This window comes from Scyliorhinus torazame, chromosome 25 (assembly GCF_047496885.1).
Source record: "Scyliorhinus torazame isolate Kashiwa2021f chromosome 25, sScyTor2.1, whole genome shotgun sequence".
In the NCBI taxonomy this organism is placed as follows: Eukaryota; Metazoa; Chordata; class Chondrichthyes; order Carcharhiniformes; family Scyliorhinidae; genus Scyliorhinus; species Scyliorhinus torazame.
Window position 1 is genome coordinate 15,652,739 of NC_092731.1, and position 22,970 is coordinate 15,675,708.

Genomic DNA, 22,970 nt, shown 5'->3' on the forward strand with positions numbered 1-22,970 from the left:
GCGGGCACGCTGAGCAGGGTAAAGGGAGCGGCTGGCACGCTGAGCAGGGTACAGGGTGAGGTGGGCACGCTGAGCAGGGTACAGGGAGCGGCAGGCACACGGAGCAGGGTACAGGGAGCGGCGGGCATGCTGAGCAAGGTACAGGGAGAGGTGGGCACGCTGGACATGGTACAGGGAGAGGCGGGCACGCTGAGCAGGGTACAGGGAGAAGCGGGCACGCTGAGCAGGTATGGGGAGAGGTGGGCACCTGAGCAGGGTACATGGAGAGGCGGGCACACTGAGCATGGTACAAGGAGAGGCAGGCACGCTGGGCATGGTACAGGGAGAGGCAGGCACGCTGAGTAGGGTAGGGGAGAGGTGGGCACCTGAGCAGGGTACATGGAGAGGCGGGCACTGAGCATGGTACAAGGAGAGGCGGGCACACTGGGCATGGTACAGGGAGAGGCAGGCACACTGAGCATGGTCCAGGGAGAGGCGGGCATGCTGAGCATGGTACAGGGAGAGGCGGGCACGCTGAGCAGGGTAAAGGGAGCAGCTGGCACGCTGAGCAGGGTAAAGGGAGAGGTGGGCACGCTGAGCAGGGTACAGGGAGCGGCGGGCACATGGAGCAGGGTACAGGGAGAGGCGGGCATGCTGAGCAAGGTACAGGGAGAGGTGGGCACACTGAGCAAGATACACGGCGCGGCGGGCATGCTGAGCATGGTACAGGGAAAGGCAGGCATGCTGGACATGGTACAGGGAGAGGCTGGCACGCTGAGCATGGTAGGGGACAGGCGGGCACGCTGAGCAGGATGCAGGGAGAGATGGGCACGCTGTGCATGGTACAGGGAGAGGCGGGCATGCTGAGCAGGGTACAGGGAGAAGCGGGCACGCTGAGCAGGGTAGGGGAGAGTTGGGCACGCTGAGCAGGGTACAGGGAGAGGCAGGCATGCTGAGCATGGTACAGGGAGAGGCTGGCACGCTGAGCATGGTACAGGGAGAGGGGGGCACACGGAGCAGGGTACTGGTAGAGGCGGGAACGCTGAGCAGGGTACAGGGAGAGGTGGGCACGCTGGGCATGGTACAGCGAGACGCGGGCACGCTGAGCAGGGGACAGGGAGAGGCAGGCACGCTGGGCATGGTACAGGGGAGGCGGGCACGCTGGGCATGGTACAGGGGAGGCGGGCACGCTGGGCATGGTACAGGGAGGCGGGCATGCTGAGCAGGGTACAGGGAGAGGCGGGCATGCTGAGCATGGTACAGGGAGAGGCGGGAACGCTGTGCAGGGTACAGGGAGAGGCAGGCACGCTGGGCATGGTACAGGGAGAGGCGGGCACGCTGGGCATGGTACAGGGGAGGCGGGCACGCTGGGCATGGTACAGGGGAGGCGGGCACGCTGGGAATGGTACAGGGAGGCGGGCACGCTGGGAATGGTACAGGGAGGCGGGCACGCTGGGCAGGGTACAGGGAGAGGCGGGCATGCTGAGCGTGGTACAGGGAGAGGCGGGCACGCTGTGCAGGGTACAGGGAGAGGCGGGCACGCTGGGCATGGTACAGGGAGAGGCGAGCATGCTGAGCAGGGTACAGGAAGAGAGGGGCATGCTGAGCAGGGTACAGTGAGAGGTGGGCACTATGAGCAGGGTACAGGGAGAGGCTGGCACTGAGCAGGGTACAGGGAGAGGCTGGCACGCTGAGCAGGGTAGGGGAGAGTTGGGCACGCTGAGCATGGTACAGGGAGAGGCGGGCATGCTGAGGATGGTACAGGGAGAGGTGGGCACACGGAGCATGGTACAGGGAGAGGCGGGCACACGGAGCAGGGTACAGGGAGAGGCAGGCATGCTGAGCATGGTACAGGGAGAGGCGGGCACGCTGAGCATGGTACAGGGAGAGGTGGGCACACGGAGCAGGGTACAGGGAGAGGCGGGCTTGCTGAGCAAAGTACAGGGAGAGGTGGGCACACTGAGCAAGGTACAGGGAGAGGCGGGCACGCTGAGCAAGGTACAGGGAGAGGCGGGCACACGGAGCAGGGTACAGGGAGAGGCGGGCTTGCTGATCAAGGTACACGGCGAGGCGGGCACGCTGAGCATGGTACAGGGAAAGGCAGGCACGCTGGACATGGTACAGGGTGAGGCTGGCACGCTGAGCAGGGTAGGGGACTGGCGGGCACGCTGAGCAGGATACAGGGAGAGGCGGGCACGCTGAGCATGGTACAGGGAGAGGCGGGCACGCTGAGCATGGTACAGGGAGAGGCGGGCACGCTGAGCAGGGTACAGGGAGAGGCAGGCATGCTGAGCATGGTACAGGGAGAGGCGGGCACGCTGAGCATGGTACAGGGAGAGGTGGGCACATGGAGCAGGGTACAGGGAGAGGCGGGCTTGCTGAGCAAGGTACAGGGAGAGGTGGGCACACTGAGCAGGGTACAGAGATAGGCGGGCACGCTGAGCAGGGTACAGGGAGAGGCGGGCACACGGAGCAGGGTACAGGGAGCGGCGGGCTTGCTGAACAAGGTACACGGCGAGGCGGGCACGCTGAGCATGGTACAGGGAAAGGCAGGCACGCTGGACATGGTACAGGGAGAGGCGGGCACGCTGAGCATGGTACAGGGAGAGGCGGGCACGCTGAGCATGGTACAGGGAGAGGCGGGCACGCTGAGCAGGGTACAGGGAGAAGCGGGCACGCTGAGCAGGGTAAAGGGAGCGGCTGGCACGCTGAGCAGGGTACAGGGAGAGGTGGGCACGCTGAGCAGGGTACAGGGAGCGGCAGGCACACGGAGCAGAGTACAGGGAGAGGCGGGCATGCTGAGCAAGGTACAGGGAGAGGTGGGCACGCTGGACATGGTACAGGGAGAGGCGGGCACGCTGAGCAGGGTACAGGGAGAAGCGGGCACGCTGAGCAGGTATGGGGAGAGGTGGGCACCTGAGCAGGGTACATGGAGAGGCGGGCACACTGAGCATGGTACAAGGAGAGGCAGGCACGCTGGGCATGGTACAGGGAGAGGCAGGCACGCTGAGCAGGGTAGGGGAGAGGTGGGCACCTGAGCAGGGTACATGGAGAGGCGGGCACTGAGCATGGTACAAGGAGAGGCGGGCACACTGGGCATGGTACAGGGAGAGGCAGGCACACTGAGCATGGTCCAGGGAGAGGCGGGCATGCTGAGCATGGTACAGGGAAAGGCAGGCATGCTGGACATGGTACAGGGAGAGGCTGGCACGCTGAGCATGGTAGGGGACAGGCGGGCACGCTGAGCAGGATGCAGGGAGAGATGGGCACGCTGTGCATGGTACAGGGAGAGGCGGGCATGCTGAGCAGGGTACAGGGAGAAGCGGGCACGCTGAGCAGGGTAGGGGAGAGTTGGGCACGCTGAGCAGGGTACAGGGAGAGGCAGGCATGCTGAGCATGGTACAGGGAGAGGCTGGCACGCTGAGCATGGTACAGGGAGAGGGGGGCACACGGAGCATGGTACAGGGAGAGGTGGGCACACGGAGCAGGGTACAGGGAGAGGCGGGCACGCTGGGCATGGTACAGGGAGGCGGGCACCTGAGCATGGTCCAGGGAGAGGTGGGCATGCTGAGCATGGTACAGGGAGAGGCGGGCACGCTGAGCAGGGTAAAGGGAGCGGCTGGCATGCTGAGCAGGGTACAGGGAGAGGTGGGCACGCTGAGCAGGGTACAGGGACAGGCAGGCACGCTGAGCAGGGCACAGGGAGAGGTGGGCACACGGAGCAGGGTACAGGGAGAGGCGGGCATGCTGAGCAAGGTACAGGGAGAGGTGGGCACACTGAGCAAGGTACACGGCGAGGCGGGCACGCTGAGCATGGTACAAGGAAAGGCAGGCACGCTGGACATGGTACAGGGAGAGGCTGGCACGCTGAGCAGGGTAGGGGACAGGCGGGCATGCAGAGCAGGATACAGGGAGAGACTGGCACGCTGAGCATGGTACAGGGAGAGGCGGGCACGCTGAGCAGGGTACAGGGAGAAGCGGGCACGCTGAGCAGGTATGGGGAGAGGTGGGCACCTGAGCAGGGTACATGGAGAGGCGGGCACACTGAGCATGGTACAAGGAGAGGCAGGCACGCTGGGCATGGTACAGGGAGAGGCAGGCACGCTGAGCAGGGTAGGGGAGAGTTGGGCACGCTGAGCAGGGTACAGGGAGAGGCAGGCATGCTGAGCATGGTACAGGGAGAGGCAGGCACGCTGAGCAGGGTACAGGGAGAGGTGGGCACACTGAGCAGGGTACAGGGAGAGGCGGGCACGCTGAGCAAGGTACATGGAGAGATGGGCACACTGAGCAAGGTACACGGAGAGGCGGGCACGCTGAGCATGGTACAGAGAAAGGCAGGCACGCTGGACATGGTACAGGGAGAGGCGGGCACGCTGAGCAAGGTACATGGAGAGATGGGCACACTGAGCAAGGTACACGGAGTGGCGGGCATGCTGAGCAGGGTACAGGGAAAGGCAGGCACGCTGGAAATTGTACAGGGATCGGCGGGCACGCTGAGCAGGGTAGGGGACAGGCGGGCATGCTGAGCAGGATACAGGGAGAGGCGGGCACGCTGAGCATGGTACAGGGAGAGGCGGGCACGCTGAGCAGGGTACAGGGAGAGGCGGGCACGCTGAGCAGGTATGGGGAGAGGCGGGCACACGGACCATGGTACAGGGAGAGACGGGCACGCTGAGCATGGTACAGGGAGAGGCGGGCACGCTGAGCATGGTACAGGGAGAGGTGGGCACACGGAGCAGGGTACAGGGAGAGGCGGGCACGCTGAGCAAGGTACTTGGAGAGATGGGCACTCTTGAGCAAGGTACATGGAGAGATGGGCACTCTGAGCAAGGTACACGGAGAGGCGGGCACGCTGAGCATGGTACAGGGAAAGGCAGGCACACTGGACATGGTACAGGGAAAGGCAGGCACGCTGAGCAGGGTACAGGTAGAGGCGGGCACGCTGAGCAGGGTAGGGGACAGGCGGGCACGCTGAGCAGGATACAGGAAGAGGCGGGCACGCTGAGCATGGTACAGGGAAAGGCGGGCACGCTGGGCATGGTACAGGGAGAGGCGGGCACGCTGAGCAGGGTAGGGGAGAGTTGGGCACGCTGAGCAGGGTACAGGGAGAGGCAGGCATGCTGAGCATGGTACAGGGAGAGGCGGGCACGCTGAGCATGGTACAGGGAGAGGTGGGCACATGGAGCAGGGTACAGGGAGAGGCGGGCACGCTGAGCAAGGTACTTGGAGAGATGGGCACTCTTGAGCAAGGTACATGGAGAGATGGGCACTCTGAGTAAGGTACACGGAGAGGCGGGCACGCTGAGCATGGTACAGGGAAAGGCAGGCACACTGGACATGGTACAGGGAAAGGCAGGCACGCTGAGCAGGGTACAGGTAGAGGCGGGCACGCTGAGCAGGGTAGGGGACAGGCGGGCACGCTGAGCAGGATACAGGAAGAGGCGGGCACGCTGAGCATGGTACAGGGAGAGGCGGGCACGCTGAGCAGGGTACAGGGAGAGGCGGGCACGCTGAGCAGGTATGGGGAGAGGCGGGCACGCTGAGCATGGTACGGGGCGAGGCGGGCACGCTGAGCAGGGTAGGGGAGAGTTGGGCACGCTGAGCATGGTACATGGAGAGGCGGGCACGCTGAGCATGGTACGGGGCGAGGCGGGCACGTTGAGCAGGGTACAGGGAGAGGCGGGCACGCTGAGCATGGTACGGGGCGAGGCGGGCACGCTGAGCAGGGTACAGGGAGAGGCGGGCACGGGGCGAGGCGGGCACGTTGAGCAGGGTACAGGGAGAGGCGGGCACGCTGAGCATGGTACGGGGAGAGGCGGGCATGCTGAGCAGGGTACGGGGAGAAGTTAACACAATGGGCAGTTTCCGCTATGTTTCTGGACTGTGTTGCTGTCTTTCTAACCTTCTCGCGGATTTCCAACGCTCTCTTGCACAGCGGTTCAGCTTCTTTGTATTTTCCTCTCTTGCCAAAAAGGACGGCAAGGTTATTCAAAGTGGCAGCTACCTGTGCAGGAAGATTCAAAAGGCCAGGTTAGCACACAATGCTTTTGTAATTCTACCTTCTGTAATTACCTGGTGCTGACGCTGTGTGGGCTCCCTCCCAGGTCAGCGTTCTACATGCATTTGTTTCAGCTATTTGGGTGGTGAGAGGTTTAAAACCAATTAATCTGCATCCAGCGATCATAGGCACGCCTGCTGGGGTCACTGCACGGTGATCAGCTGCTGATCACTGGCCCATTTCTCCCCAACCTCCCTGATTCAGGGGCATTAAACCCACAGGCTGGGTTCTCGTGTCAGTCTGGTTGAGTTCAGCCCACTCAGCACCGACCAGCGATTCAGTAACTAACTCTGCTTCCCTGGTAGTTACAGCACAGAACAAGCCCATTCAGCCCAGCATCACCAAGCGAGTCTCCTCCCACCCCTCTCCATCGCACCCCATCAGCATATCCTTCAAAGCCCTGCTCCCTAATGTGCTTATCAAACTTCCCCTGAAATGCAGCTGTTCTATCCGCCTCAAACACCCCCTCCTGTAGGAGCAAATTCCATATCCTCACCACTCTGTCTAGGTAAGGAATGTTCTCCTGAATTCCCCAGTGCATTTATCAGTGACCATCTTACTGATTGTCCTCTGGCGGTGTCCTCCGATTTACACTGTCTAACCCTTTCATAATGCTGAGGGCAGCCATCAGTGCAAATGTCTCGGATATTGAGGTATTACACTATTTTCTGGTTAATTAAAAAGACTTGCATTCACGTAGCACCTTTTGCAAGCCCAAGGTCCCAAAGCGCCGACGATTTACTTTTCAGTGCAGTCAGAAACACGGCGGCCAATTCGCACAGGAAGCAGCAAAGTGATAATGACCAGATGTTGAGCTAAATGAAGGATAAATACTGCCCAGGTCTCCTTTCCTGTTCTTCGGATAGCTACTGGGTTTTGTTATTTTATACCCATTTGAGGGGGCGGATGGGGCCTTGGTTTAGCTTCTGATCCAACAGATGGCAGCTGCGGCAGAGTGGCACTCTCTCAATGCTGCGCTGCCAGTGTCAGACTGGTGAACACGCTCAAATCTCGGCAGCTGGACCCGCGGGCCTGTGTTTAGAAGTGGCACAGCATCGGGCCCCGAAAGCCTGAGCAACATGGAACGTTGCTCGGTTGCTTTACTGAGGCAGCTGCTCCCCCTATGGAACTCTAGTCCTGCAATTGCGGGAAGGAGGACAGAAGACTTTGTCCTCATAAAGCACCACATAACCCACTGCAATCCTGACAATCCCCGTCTCCAAATCCCTTCATAGTGTTTGTTGTCCCTTCCTTGTACCTCTTCGATCCCGACAACCCTCCCAAAGTCTCTGCGCCCCTCCAATTCTGGCCTCTTGCGTCCCCAATTTAAATCGCCCTACTGGTGTGGGCTGGGCCATCAGCTGTTTGAGTGGAACATCAAGCCGTTACATGTTGCCCAGGCTCTGGTGGCCTTCAATCTCTCTCTTCATTTAAAACTGACCTCTTTGATTAAGCCTTTGGCATCTGGCTCCAATATCTCCTTATGCAGCAGTGTCGAATTGTGCCTGAAATGCTCCTGTGAGGAACCTGGGGACAGTTTACTACTTTGAAGGTGCTACATAAAGGCAAACCTTTGCTGCATCAACTGACCATCCAACCTTTCGGCCCTGGGTATTGTCCCGCGTTAAGTAGCCACTGATCCTCAGACTATCCAGCCCAGTTAAAGACCGCACATTACAACAACAAAACTGACCGCTGGGTGATCCTGGCCCAGGGTTTTCTCCCGGATTGTCAAGGCATCGTTCAAAAGGTTTGCAGCTTCTTTGTATTTGTTCTGATCTCTGCAAAACAGGAGAAGAGGGGTCGTTAGGAATATTTCCGAGAGGTACGGTGAAGGCAGTGGATACAGCAAACAGTTCCCGTTCCCTGCCATCGACTGCCCTTGGAGCAGCTGGCAAAGGGCAGGCAGCAAAACACACAAAGGAAAACGTCCAGCGACTGACCAAATACCAAAGCAGAGGGGGTTAATTCGCAAGGAGCGCTGGTGGGCTTTGGAGATTAGATCATTCCCACCTCCTAACGTTACTTACATTTTCAATGTGGAAAGAGTTTGGACACCCGCTGAAATAAAACGGGATCTTCTCGTTACAACGACAGCACATGGCATCTGTTAAAAAATATATTCCCTGATGTTTTACATTTTTAAAAATAACTTTAGAGTAGCAATTATTTTTCTTTTCCACTTAAGGGGCAATTTAGCGTGGCCAATCGACCTAACCAGCACACCTTTGGGTTGTGGGGGTGAACCCCCCGCAGACACGGGGAGAATGTGCAGACACGGGGAGACAGTGACCCAGGGCTGGGATTCAAACCCAGGCCCTCGGCACCGCAGTCCCAGTGCTAACCACTGCGCCACATGGCACCCTTGATTCAGATTTTAACAAACAACGCCAAAAGCCCCACGGGATTTGTGCAGCACCACAAGGGAAAATAGGCTCCACATACATGAATACAGAGGGGGATGGGGAACAGCAGTATAACGAGCTGGATACAATCATTGGATATAACCTGATGCCTCTATAAACCCCACCAGAGAACCCGGAGACGGCCATGAAAACTGGGTAAAATGGAGCACACCTTCCCACCCAGCCATTGCTCACAATTCCCACGACAGTTCAGGATGTTTTCCGTGCCATGTTCGGGCACCCCCAGCGCCCACATCGCCCACCAGCGCACACATCACCCACATCGCCCACCAGCACACATATCGCCCTCAGCTCCAGCAGCGCCAGGAGGCACCAATGACAGACCGTAACCTCCTCCTTTCGGACACCAGACCTGGCTGCACCCCCTGCAGGAACTAATCACAGATTCCTTATACCCACCCTTCACAAAAAAAAAGAAAAATATAAAGAAAATATGCGAGAACCCCAGTTCTAAAAGGATGTTACACATATATACCTCACAATGCAATATAACCCAACGCTCAGGCCCAGTACAGGACCAGCAGCAACATGTTCGGATTATGATCAATGAGGTCAACACCTTCCAAACCAAAAAAAAACTACCAGGAGTGAATCGGAGACCCCCTCACTGAAGAGCAGAATAGTCATGATATGATTAGCTCTGACTGGGGGGGCTAGCATCACTCTCAGTGAGGATTTAACTAACCCTACCACCCAACGGCACACCAACCCATCCACCCATCACCCTGCCGTAGCTCCACTCATCTGCACAATCAACAAAATAAGGAGTGTCCAAAATACACTCACTTCCTATACGCACAGAGATTACAGCACACATAAAAGGGAGTAAAACTGTGCACAGACCACATGCCACACAGTGGTTAGCACCGTTGCCTCTCGGCGCCAGGGTCCCGGGTTCAATTTCAGCCTAGGTGACCATCTGCGTGGAGTTTGCATGTTCTCCCCATGTCTGCGTGAGTTTCCTCCCACAATCCAAAGATGAGCAGGTTAGGTGGGGTTACGGGGAGAGGGTAGGGGTGGGCCTGGGTAGGATGCTCTTTCGGATTGCTGATGCTGACTCGATGGGCCGAATGGGGTGGGCAGGTTAGAAGGATCGACCATGCTAGACATTGCCCTTTGTGTCCAGGGAGATGGTGGCATAGTGATATTGACCCAGAATAATGATCTGGCGACCTGGGTTCGAATCCTGCCATGGCAGGTGATGGAATTTATGTTTTAATTTATTTTTAGCCTGGCCAATCCACCTACCCTGCACACCTTTGGGTTGTGGGGGTGAAACCCACGCAGACACGGGGAGAATGTGCAAACTCCACACAGACAGAGGTGATGGAATTTAAATTCGCTAAAATATCTGGAATGAAAAGTCTGATATCACAATCAACTCAATGTGGTTTTTGCTAGAATAGGAAAACAGGAAACACTCGCTCTTGTGCTCACGCCTCGTGCGCCCATGCAGGAGAAAAGATAACAAATAATCAACAACATAATCACAAGGGAGTAACGTCCAGGATTACTGAAGAACTGCAGGATAATAACACCATCTATGTTGCTCAAAAAGGCCAAAGCCAGGATCATCGAACACTTCTCAGGAACTCTCAAATATTCCAACGAATGAAGCACCTTCACTTCCACCTGGCGCCGCCCTGACGCCGAAGCAACCCAGAGCCTAGGCCCAGTGTCTAGGCTGAAGAAGGGGGGGGGGGGGGGGGGGGGGGGGGGGGGGGGGGGGGGGGGGGGGGGGGGGGGGGGGGTCAACAAGGGGGAGCCAGTCGATGTGGTATATTTGGACTTTCAGAAGGCGTTTCACAAAGTCCCGCATTAGAGTTTATTGTTCAAAATTAAAGTGCAAGGGGTTGGGGGAAATGTATGGAGGTGGATAGAAAACTGGTTGGCAGAGAGGAAACAAAGAGTAGGGATTAATGGGTCCTTTTCAAATTGGCAGGCAGTAACTAGCGGGGTGCCAGAGGGATCGGTGCTGGGACCCCAGCTATTCACAATATATATCAATGATTTGGATGAGGGAACAAAATGTAACATCTCAAAGTTTGCAGATGATACAAAATTAGGTGGGAAGGTGAATTGTGATGAGGATGCAGGGATCCTACAGCAAGATCTGGACAGGTTGGGCCAGTGGGCAAATCAATGGCAGATGCAGTATAATTTGGATAAGTGGGAGGTTATTCATTTTGGAAGCAAAAACAGGAAGGCAGATTACTACCTGAATGGTTGTAAATTGGGAGTGGGGAGTGTGCAGCGGGACCTGGGTGTCCTTGTGCACCAGTCGCTGAAGGCAAGCATGCAGGTGCAGCAGGCGGTAAAGAAGGCTAATGGTATGTTGGCCTTCATTGCAAGAGGTTTCGAGTACAGAAGCAGGGATGTGCTGCTGCAATACTCCACAATACTTGGAGTATTGTGTGAGGTTTTGGTCTCCTTCTCTGAGGAAGGATGTTCTTGCTCTCGAGGGAGTGCAGCGAAGGTTTACCAGACTGATTCCAGGGATGGCGGGACTGTATATGGGGAGAGATTGACCAGGTTGGGATTGTTCTCGCTGAAGTTGAGAAGAATGAGGGAGGATCTCATAGAGACTTTAAAATTCTAACAGGATTAGACAGGGTAGATACAGGGAAGATGTTCCCAATGATGGGTATGTCCAGAACCAGGGGTCACAGCCTGAGGATTCAGGGTAAATCATTTCGCACAGAGATAAGGAGACATTTCTTCACACAAAGAGTGGTGAGCCTGTGGAATTCATTACCACAGGAAGTAGTTGATGCTAAAACTTTGAATATATTCAAGAGGCAGCTGGATATAGCACTTGGGGAGAATGGGATCAAAGGCTATGGGGAGAAAGCAGGATTAGGCTGTTGAGTTGGATGATCAGCCACGATCGTGATGAATGGCGGAGCAGGCTCGAAGGGCCAAAAGGTCTCCTCCTGCTCCTATCTTCTATGTATCTATGAATCGCACAGCATTGCCTGCGGTGGGGGGTGGGGGGGCCCGCTCACCAGCAACATCGCCACATCCCAGCCCACTCTGACCGCCATGGTCAAACGGGGATTGTCCACAATTTGACTTGGTGCAAGACACATATCCCAAAAGAAAACAATTCTGAAATGTGCATACCGATAAAATAAAAGTCTAAAAGATGAGCAGAACCAGAGCTCACGTAAACGCAGCTGCTCCCGTGCTCATCACTGTCATAATATACACCAGTATATTATGGTGCAGACACACACACACACTGATGGACATGCAGTGGGACCAATCAGCATACACAACACCGCAGCCAATCACCAGTGAGCGCACACGCACTATAAAGACAGGGGACAGGAGAGTTCCCGCTCATTCTAGTAGCAGCCAGCTCGGAGCACAGAGCTCACAGCCTGCAACACAGACATTCACCATGTGCTGAGTACATCACCTGGTTAGGACTAGGCAAGGATCAACAGTTAAAGCTGGTATTGCATTTACCCACAGTTCAAGTATGTTAATATAGTTAACCTTATAATAAAATAGAGTTGCACCACTTCCAGTGTTGGTGACCTGTTTGTGATCCAGAACACCCAACACATCAATCACGTGACCCACCATGTGGCAATTTTTAATGATTCTCAAATTAAAGTGTTCTATAAAATTGCAACATTTGGGTTTAGGGTCAATCTGGTCCTATAGTATTGTTCTTCTCTGCCCTCCTAAACCCCAAACATTACACCTTCAGGCAAGGTTGAGTTCCTTGTTAACAAAGCACCAATGGCAGCAGGCACCCAAAGACGATGGTGCCATTGGGAATGTGGAGAAGGTGCAACTGATGCACTTGCTCAACTCGGAACTCGCTCGGTGGAAACGGACCACCTGCCCTGCATGTGGCAGAGTCTGCAGATCATGCATGGGACTGAACAGCCATCTCAGAACCCATCAAAATGGAGTAGGAATGAGGGAGAAGTAGAAATGAGAAGTGAAGTACTGCCTAAGATATGGTAAGAGAAGGATACGGCAGCCAAGACCCATACTGTCTTTAGACGTGCACTTGAAGCAATGGCCAATAGACGGTAATCAGAAGTTGGAATCTCATTGCAATCTTATTTTCCTAGATGTAACGGTGATGGTTGGGTGACATATTGAAGTGAGGCAGTCTGCATTGCAGAGGTGGTCTTACGATACCATTAGATAGGGAACACCAGGATTTTCACCCGCCAACAGAGCATGAGCCTACTGCCACATGTACAAATTGAACACTCATTGGGGTGTAGAAGTCCAGAGCAGAATCAAGAATTAAAGTTCCAACCGGTGAATATTGTTGCATTCTGGAAAGCGATGGATTTGAGTGGGATGGAGGAACCTGACAATTCCAGTCATTGGGAGCACAATGAGAAGGAAATATTTAACCTTATTGGAAATCTGGCAGCCACTCGCATGCATGCGCGCTCGTCCTAGAGTCAAAATACGATGCGGGGAAGGTTGGGGGGGGGGTTTGAAAGAGGCTGAAAGGAAACAAAATCTGAAGAGCAGGGAAAAGAATAATAAAACAGAAAAGGTGTGCGATAAGGAGCTGCTTGCCAGGATGAAACTCTCTCTTTTGCCTTGAGAAGTTTCTTTCTTTCCCTCCTATCCTTCCCTTTTTTCAGCCTCTTTGTGTCCTCCTCACAGCTTGCATTCCCACCTTGTTTTGTATCATCAGAAAACTTTTATTTTTATTTAAATTTAGAGTACCCAATTATTTTTTTTTCCCAATTAAGGGCCAATTTAGCATGGCCAATCCACCTAACGTGCACATCTTTGGGTTGTGGGGGTGAAACCCCCGCAGACACGAGGAGAATGCGCAAACTCCACACGGCCAGATCGTCAGAAAACGTAAAGATACACTACTCAAGGGCAGCACGGTGGCGCAGTGGGTTAGCCCTGCTGCCTCACGGTGCCGAGGTCCCAGGTTCGATCCCGGCTCTGGGTCACTGTCCATGTGCAGTTTGCACATTCCCACCATGTTTGCGTGGGCTTCGCCCCCACAACCCAAAGATGTGCAGTCTAGGTGGATTGGCCATGCTAAATTGCCCCTTAATTGGAAAAAAAATAATAATTGGGTATTCTAAATTTATTTAAAAAAAGATACACTACTCAGTCTTTGTCCAAGTCATTGATATAAATTGTAAATAGTTGAGGCCCCAGCATTGATCCTTACAGCACTCCACTAGTCACTGGTAATGTCAAGTTAATTCTATTGTTACAGTTAAACAGGTGGTGGTTACTGATTTAAGTATCCAGAGCATATATAAAGAGAGACTGCCCCTTTATGGGGCTGTTAACGTGTCTTTTAGTTAATTAGTTTATTGGTGTGCTCAAAAGAGTGGAAAGAGACACTCTCTTTAAGAGGTGGTTCTTTAGTTTAATGTTTTAAATTGTTTATTTGATTTACTCAAGAGTATAAAAAGACTAACGACAGCCAGTTAGCTTGGATAGTTCGAGGATAGCGTTTATTGTGCCAAAGTGGAGGGTTTGATCCTCGTGCCTGCTTTAAAAATTACATCAAATTTGCTTCCTTCTTTGAGGGGGGGGGGGGGGGGGAATTCATTAGTCAATTAGTTTCTCAAAAGTACACAAAGGGGGCTGCTGGGACACTGGGTTGGCTGGTGGGGAGAACGGACGCAGAGATATGTAATGCTGCATTCGGTGAATAAACAGCCCCGAAGCCCAGGTGGGGAAGCGTAACAACGTGTGTCATCCCATGAACCAAACTTGGCCTGTCCCATGCTGGGGCCTTTATTCTGAGCTCTGTTTTGTCCTCTGCGACTCAAAGGTTGCCTTTGCAATGGCGTCTGCTCCCGGACTGCCAACCTTGGCAAGCCCCGGTAATTTCACACTCAATTAAAGAATCCCATTTGGCCGTGGTGAAAATACCCTTTTGCCGACATTGCACCCGATTCTGAAAGTGCTTTTGGAACGGTCCTACAGCTGAGGAGATTGGTACGGATCGCAGCTGCGCGAGATAAAAGTACCTTCGGTAAAATATGGTATATGTCAAGGGAAAAAATATCTTGTCATAATTCTCTTCCGGGAACATGAGAAAGTACATCTGAGTGAATTGAAAAGCACTAATCCCGAACAAAGGCAGGCCTTTTAAAATCTTGACGACCTTGTTAAACCCCTCAACAGCATTAATTCCTTCAGGTACTTGGGATCCTCTTAGAGAACTAAATATAGTTAATCTGCTGCCAAAATTCACCTGGAGATTGCTGTGGTTTGGTGGAAATTAAAGAACAATACTGTTGTTGTTCCTGCTCAGATTTCTGCAGCTGCGATTTGAACACAAATTCACCAATAAGGGAAGAGACAGGTTGTGAGACTAACATCTCCCAATTATTCAGCATCCCGATCAAGGCATAACCTGGCTGTGAGTGTAACTATGCATCTTAACGACAGCAGTACATTAACAAAGTAAAAACACCGCCGGCTGCTTGAGATCTGAAATTAAAAGGAGCAAATGTTGAAAATGCTCAGCAGGTCTGGCAGGGTCTGTGGCGAGAGAAGCCCCTGTAAGTACTGACCCACTCCTGCAGACCCCCTGTAAGTACTGACCCACTCCTGCAGACCCCCTGTAAGTACTGACCCACTCCCATAAACTCCCTGTAAGTACTGACCCACTCCTGCAGACCCCCTGTAAGTACTGACCCACTCCCGCAGACCCCCTGTAAGTACCGACCCACTCCCGTAGACCCCTGTAAGTACTGACCCATTCCCGTAGACCCCCTGTAAATACTGACCCATTCCCCGGGCACCCTTTGTAAATACTGACACACTCCCCGGGAACCCCGTGTAAACACTGACACACTCCCTGGGGACCCCCTGTAAATACTGACACACTCCTGGGTCCCCCTGTAAATACTGACACACTCCTGGGTCCCCCTGTAAATACTGACACGCTCCCCTGGGAATCCACTGTAAATACTGACACACTCCCCGGGTAACCCCTGTAAATTCTGACACACTCCCCGGGGGGTGCCCTGTAAATACTGACACATTCCCCGGGGGACCCCCTGTAAATACTGACACACTCCCCAAGCCCCCTGTAAATACTGACATACTCCCCCGGGGCCCCCCTGTAAATACTGACACACTCCCCGGCACACCCTGTAAATACTGACACACTCCCCGGGGATCCCCTGCAAACACTGACACACTCCCCGGCATACCCTGTAAATACTGACACACTCCCCGGGGATCCCCTGCAAACACTGACACACTCCCCGGCACACCCTGTAAATACTGACACACTCCCCGGGGATCCCCTGCAAACACTTACACACTCCCCGGCACACCCTGTAAATACTGACACACTCCCCAAGCCCCCCTGCAAGTACTGACACACTCCCCAAGCCCCCCTGCAAGTACTGACACACTCCCCAAGTCCCCCTGTAAATACTGACACTCTCCCCGGCACACCCTGCAAACACTGACACACTCCCCAAGCCCCCCTGTAAGTACTGACACACTCCCGTATGCCCCTTTAAAATGCTGATATACTCCTGGGGGTCCCACTGCAAACACTGTTGCACTCCCAGGCCCCGATGTCGACACAGAACCTTTCAATTAAAAGCATAGTGTTTAAAATAAAAATACTGCACACGCCCCTGTTATTAGTGCAGAGGTGGGCTGTTTAAAACAAAAACTTAACAGAAACATTTGTTTTGAGGGAATATTTTTTAGAAGTAGAGTATACTACAGCAGCGAGAATGTGCCAATAACTCCAGAAATACAGAGAGGGCACAGATAGCCCCGCACGCTCAGCATTTGTGTTAAATGGTGAGCTGTGGTCAGAACAATTAAAGCAAGTGGAAGTTTTGAACTAAGAGTATCACACAAGGTGCGGACTGTTATAGAGTCATCGAATTTACAGTGCAGAAGGCCATTCGGCCCATCGAGTCTGCACCAGCCCTTGGAAAGAGCACCCTACTTAAGCTCATACCTCCATCCTATCCCCGTAACCCAGTAACCCCACCTAACCTTTATTGGACATTAAGGGCAATTTAGCATGGCCAATCCACCTAACCTGCACATCTTTGGACTGTGGGAGGAAACCGGAGCACCCGGAGGAAACCCACGCAGACACGGGGAGAACGTGCAGACTCCGCACAGTCACCCAAGCCGGGAATCGAACCTGGGACCCTGGAGCTTGAGGTAGCCGTGCTAACCACTGTGCTACCGTGCTGTTATAATAATGGATACTGACCAAAGGGCACTCTCATTCCTATGGACCTGACTTGTCGGCATATTAAGTAAGCTAGTGGTTCAGGAGCGATAAAAGGATCATACCTGTATACCAAGGCGAGAATGTTTAGCATGGTGGCCACATCAGGATGGTTGTGGCCTGACGTTTTCTCCAGGTCCTCCAGTGCTTGTTTGCAGAGTGGCACGGCCACTTCGTAGCGGCCTTGTGAAGCGTACTGTATGACCAGATTGTGCAGGGTTCGCAGGCGTGCTGGGATCTCGTAGCCGCCCTGCTGGGCAGCAGCTGCTGCACTGCTATGTGGCTGGTGCACTGCAACACACACACACAAGTACATAAAATCAATCACCTCGGTGCTCGGTCTTCCCTCTCCCGCTCAATAAACGCTACTTCCTGTTCCAAATGGTCTTCCCTCCCTCCAATGACTCGCACTCACGGGGGATACAGAATGCCCTCACTCACCTCTTCCAAGGAGGCCGGGCTTAGCTCAGGCAACAGGCATTGACAGATTATTCAACCACAGAGGTGTCACCGCCAAAGTCTACATTGACCATTAACCAGAATCTACCTTACCAGCCGCATGACAGAACCATTACGCCAGAGGAAGAGGCAATTTGGCCCATCGGGTCTGCGCTGGTTCACACCGAGTTCCATTCTCCCCTTATCCTTGCGCATTCTAGGGCCGGCACGGTGGCGCAGTGGTTGGCAATGCTGCCTCACGGCGCCGAGGTCCCAGGTTCGATCCCGGCCCTGGGTCACAGTCCGTGTGGAGTTTGCACATTCACCCCGTGTTTGCGTGGGTTTCACCCCCACAACCCAAAACTTGAGCAGGGTAGGTGGATTGGCCAAGCCAAATTGCCCCTTAATTGGAAAAAATTAATCGGATACACTAAATTTATTTTTTTAAATATACATTAGCAGAATATACATCAGCAGAAAAAGCTATGCCACGAGTGTCCGGGCAGCACGATGAAACACACACCTCAGTACCCAGACACACTTGTTCATTTTATTTGAGCCCAGACTTACATCCAGCCCTGGATCGAGGCTGCAGCTGGCTGCCTGGCCAATCGGCCTGCCCGCCCGCCAACCGGAAAGGCAGACGGGCCACATAACGCCCCAGTCAACTGCTTCCTGATTGCCGGCGGACGTGCTTCCGACTCACCCCCGACATCTCACACAATTTTACACGCTCCCTTAAAATTCTAGTCCAAAACTGTACACGTTGTAGCCATCTGGGATGGCCACTTCCAACTAGGTACAGAGAAACTCGCAAAGCCTAGCGGGTAAAATGGACAAGCCAAGACTCGGGCAGGCTCAGAGCCTGAATGCATATTTGTAAGCAAGAAGTCCAGACGGTATCGAAATTCCGTCCAATTAGCATTTTGATGGGCCGATTAGCATTTGATGGCCCATCTTCACCAAAACAAAGGACTGGTACTCGAGCAACCGGGACAGTCCCAGACATTCCGGCGCCACTCCCTGTTCAAGGGAAACGCACACTACGTGGTCAGTGACCGCTTGGGACACGCCCGGCCATCCAGATCCCCGCCCACTTGTTGGTTAGGAATCGAACGGAGTGATCAGGGATCACCCAATTAGTTGGGCCTAAACCCAAAAGAGTGCAAAAACCCCCAAGTATAAGAAGAAGAGTCCGCCACATGTTCGTTCTCTCTTGGTCTTGGTACCCCGGTCACGGCCATCTCCAAGTGCAGCAACACCAGAAGTACAAGTTCAACGCTCGCTACCAGACGGATGAGCCTAGCTGAGCAGCAGTTACTCCTTCGGACCTGATAGATCCAGAATCGAACAGCGGCCACTGTGTTCTCTGACCTAAGCCGGGTGCCCGAAGCTAAGTACAGGTTGTCTTAGTCGATAGGTGTAGTTAACTATGTTGCATGACTAATTGTGTGTGTAAATAAAGTACCCTTGATCTTGAACTAACTAACTGGTGTTTGGCTCTTTGATCGATAGCCGGTTGAAACTTGTGGTGGTATCATTTGATACCTGGCGACTCTAAGCATTAGAACATAGATAACATAGAAAGAAGGGCAAATTCACTGATTGCCATAATTGGAACAGAGCCACAGAAAGGACAGAGAAAAGAGTTTAGGAAAGAAGTCACAACAGCACTCCAGTTGCGGTCTCACCAATGCCCTGTACCACTGCAGCATAACCGCTCTACGTTCACACCCAATTCCCCTTGCAATAAACACAACACTCCATTCGCTTTCCTAATCGCTTGTGGTACCTGTATACTAACTTCATGAAATAGCCCAACAAACCACTCGGTTGTACAAATAATTGCTACAGAGGACAGCCCGCCACCACCTTCGCACAGGCATCTATAGAATTTTGGGCGGCCTCGTCACCCCAAAGTCCTGAGGGCAATTTTTTGGGGGGTTGGAAAGAATCAGGGGAGGCTGTTCAAGGAGGGTAGGAAAAAGAAACACAAATTATTTAATCTAAAATAAAACGCCAAAATGAGACAGCCATCAGAGCTCTCCATAAACGTCCGCCTCATCAGCAGCGACCAGGTAATTAACACAGTGCAAAGTAACAAACAGCAACATGTCTGTGCGGAGTCTGCACATCCTCCCCGTGTGTGCGTGGGTTTCCTCCGGGTGCTCCGGTTTCCTCCCACAGTCCAAAGATGTGCACGTTAGGTGGATTGGCCGTGATAAATTGCCCTTAGTGTCCAAAATTGCCCTTAGTGTTGGGTGGGGTTAGTGGGTTATGGGGATAGGGTGGAGGTGTGGACCTTGGGTACGGTGCTCTTTCCAAGAGCTGGTGCAGACTCGATTGGCCGAATGGCCTCCTTCTGCACTGTAAATTCTATGATAATCTATGATGTTTCAGTCTGACACCTTCAATTATCCGCACCCTTTTTTCTGTGAAATGACTCCATATCAGGTGCAGGAACTTGCGTCCTTCCTCTTTTGAGAGGTGAGCTTCCAGCTCACCAACCAGAAAGAGTAGTTTGTGTCGTCTGCTCAGACTTGTGCCCTGTGTCTGCAGAAATCCTACCGCAATTCTCTGACATTCTGAAGCAACAACCGAGAAGCTCGGGTCTTTCGAAATAGAAGCAATACAATTGAAACGTTAGCTGGCAGAGGTGTGCAGTGTACGTACGTTGAGTCGGCTCATCCTCGTTGGGGAACAGGTCGTCCAGTGGGCTCTTGGCGAACACACTGACTTTATCATCCTGTCAAATAGGAGGAGCAAAGCGGGGAGAAGAGTCAGAAGAGATAAATTACAACAGGGACTACACTTCAAAAGACACTTCATTGACTGACTGTAAAGTTCTTTGGGGTATCTGGCAGCCGTGAGGGTGACCCCTGCTAAAGGGGGCTTGATTTTCAATTACCCGCAGTGGGGGCGGGGTTGGGTGTGGGTGGCGCTTTGAGAGTGGCGCTCCGGGATTGTGCGCCAGTGAGCCAAATCCTCCGATGGAGCTGCTGGTTTCAAAGTGAGAGTCGGGGAATGTCAACAACCCGCTCACCTCCAATTCGCTGTTTATTGGGCTTCTGGAGGAGCTGGATAATGAGAAGGGCCAGACGGCAATTTTCAAATCACAGGTGGGGAAAAGGGAAGAATGTTGTGGAGCCTCTTGTGCAGCTGTTGGGAGCGATGCGGGGAACTATCATTAAGTGGTGTTTCTGTTGCAGTTAGAAGGAAAAGGGTGATTGGGCCTGTACCGTTTCATTGACTGTTTGGGTATTTCTCTGCACCGTAAGGCTGCTGCTGGCCTTCTGATCTCCGGACTACTCCAGTCTGCAAGGCCAGTGGCAAATCCAGCAGTGGCTCCTCTCTGCCTTGGCAGCGTTACATTCTGGAGTCAGTTTCAGCCTCCTGGCAGGGCCCGGTGCCAAAGGATACTGAGCTTGGCTCCCAGCCCAATTAGGGGAGCATTTCAAAATACAGAAGTTAGGCACACGGGGACACCACAAGTGGACAATTGTTATGGGCCAGGATTTAGAGAACCCCAAAGTGTATCATGGAGTTCACCTGACCCACAACTTTTAATAGATTGTGGTATGGGGAGCACACGGCCCACTCTACAGGTGTGGGACAGCAGAAAGTGGACCAGTGGTTTTTAAAACAAAACAATGTTTATTCATTCTATGAACTCAAGTTAACCTTTCTAAAACAAAGTGAACATCTTAGCAACCAGTAAATCAAATACACCCTCCAAAGAATACAACACTAAGTAATCTGTATGCTTTTAACATCCAAAAGACTTAACAAACCTTCAAACAGGAGCACATTAGGGTTTACATTCAAGACTGAAAACATTTATAATTCTTCTGAATTCACCAAATGATTAAGAGATAGTCCTTCATGGCAGAGAGCTCAACAGCAGTGCAGCTCACAGACACACCCAAGCTTTCTCAAACTGAAACTCAAAAAGCAGAAGTGGAGCTCAGCTCCACCCACATTCTGACATCACTCCAGTAACATGAGCAGCTCCATTTCTTAAAGGCACATTTCTTAAACACCCATTTCTTAAAGGGTAGTTTCACATGATACAATGTTGAGCAACCTTACTGCAACAAGAAGCTTTACAATGGGGCTGCGCAGTGCAATTATCAACCCAACCATTAATGTATCAAGCAACTTGGGAAGAGACAGCTTACTCCAGCGGCTAACTGCGCCAGGCCGGTGGGATGCTCAGATTTACAGATCTGATCCCTGGTCTGAGCTGAGCGCGCTGAACCCAACCTGGTTCACTGCGGGAATGTTGCAACAGGCCTAGAGCCTCTTGGCTGCAGAGAGGGAGGGAGGGCAGAGAGGAATTCAGCCACTGTCCCCAATCGCCAAACTGTGACCTTCTTGAAAAATGCACAGAGGCTTAGGTTGAGGAAAGACAGGAATATAGGAACAAGACGCCAGTAGCCCCTTGAGACAGTTCTGCTATGAACTGGATCAGGGTGGAATCAGGGTTGGTTGCGATGCTGCCCTCGTAGAACAGTCGCCTGGCACAGCAGCCGGACTCCAATACAGAGCTGGCCAGTCGGGTAAGTAGAGGAAAGGTGTTTGCACATTCTCCCCGTGTTTGTGTGGGATTCCCCCCCACAACTCAAAAGATCTGCAGGAAGGTGGATTGGCCACGCTAAATTGCCCCTTAATTGGGAAAGAAAAATGGATTGGGTACTCTAAATTTATTTTAACCAAAGTAGAGGAAAGGGTCCCCTGTGACTTGTGAGAGTAGATCTGCAATCAAAACCCTCAGGGAGGAGGAAGGGGGGGGATTTAGGATGGAAAATAACAGATAATACCGTTTGTGTGGACTGCAGCACCCCAGATATAACGGAGAGGGCAGACACCCAGCTACAACCCAGCTACAACCCAGCTACAACCCAGCTACAACCCAGCTACAACCCAGCTACAACCCAGCTACAACCCAGCTACAACCCAGCTACAACCCAGCTACAACCCAGCTACAACCCAGCTACAACCCAGCTACAACCCAGCTACAACCCAGCTACAACCCAGCTACAACCCAGCTCACACAGGGGGTTGTGGATCTTACCGGCCCTGCCAGAGAATCAGGGGACCAGCAGAGATTTTCTAACATTGGGGAAACCAATAAACAGAGTCCATGGTGGGAGAGGAAGACGGGCAGAAATGGGTGTTTGGAGACTAACCTCGCGAATCTGGGTATGGGCAGCAGTGGCTGGCTGGAGACTAACCTCTCGAACCTGGGAATTGGCAGCAGTGGTTGGTTGGAGACTAACCTCTCGGACCTGGGTATGGGCAGCAGTAGCTGGCTGGAGACTAACCTCTCGAACCTGGGAATTGGCATCAGTGGCTGGCTGCAGACTAACCTCTCGAACCTGGGTATGGGCAGCAGTGGCTGGCTGGAGACTAACCTCTCAAACCTGGGAATTGGCAGCAGTGGCTGGCTGGAGACTAACCTCTCGGACCTGGGTCTGGGCAGCAGTGGCTGGCTGGAGACTAACCTCTCGAACCTGGGAATTGGCAGCAGTGGCTGGCTGGAGACTAACCTCTCGGACCTGGGTATGGGCAGCAGTGGTTGGCTGCAGACTAACCTCTCGAACCTGGGTAGGGGCAGCAGTGGTTGGTTTGAGACTAACCTCTCGGACCTGGGAATTGGCAGCAGTGGCTGGCTGGAGACTAACCTCTCGGACCTGGGTATGGGCAGCAGTGGTTGGTTGGAGACTAACCTCTCGAACCTGGGTATGGGCATCAGTGGTTGGTTGGAGGCTAACCTCTCGAACCTGGGTATGGGCAGCAGTGGCTGGTTGGAGACTAACCTCTCGAACCT

The 22,970-nt window shown here is 53.3% G+C and overlaps 1 protein-coding gene across 8 annotated transcripts in view; it reads right to left on the reverse strand.

The window, feature by feature from the left end:
- The window catches only part of klc3 (kinesin light chain 3), a 94,727-nt gene that overhangs the window by 38,979 nt on the left and 32,778 nt on the right, over window positions 1-22,970 (reverse strand). For all 8 annotated transcript variants that reach the window (XR_011938127.1, XR_011938128.1, XR_011938129.1 and 5 more), the window contains exons 4-7: window positions 19,814-19,886; window positions 16,768-16,993; window positions 7,731-7,818; window positions 5,882-5,983 (exon numbers count right to left, since the gene is read on the reverse strand). Coding sequence is in view for 5 of the 8 variants with exons in the window: in XM_072490073.1 (XP_072346174.1) it covers window positions 5,882-5,983; window positions 7,731-7,818; window positions 16,768-16,993; window positions 19,814-19,886 (489 nt within the window). In the remaining 3 variants the exon portion in view is untranslated. The remainder of the gene's footprint in view (window positions 1-5,881; window positions 5,984-7,730; window positions 7,819-16,767; window positions 16,994-19,813; window positions 19,887-22,970) is intronic.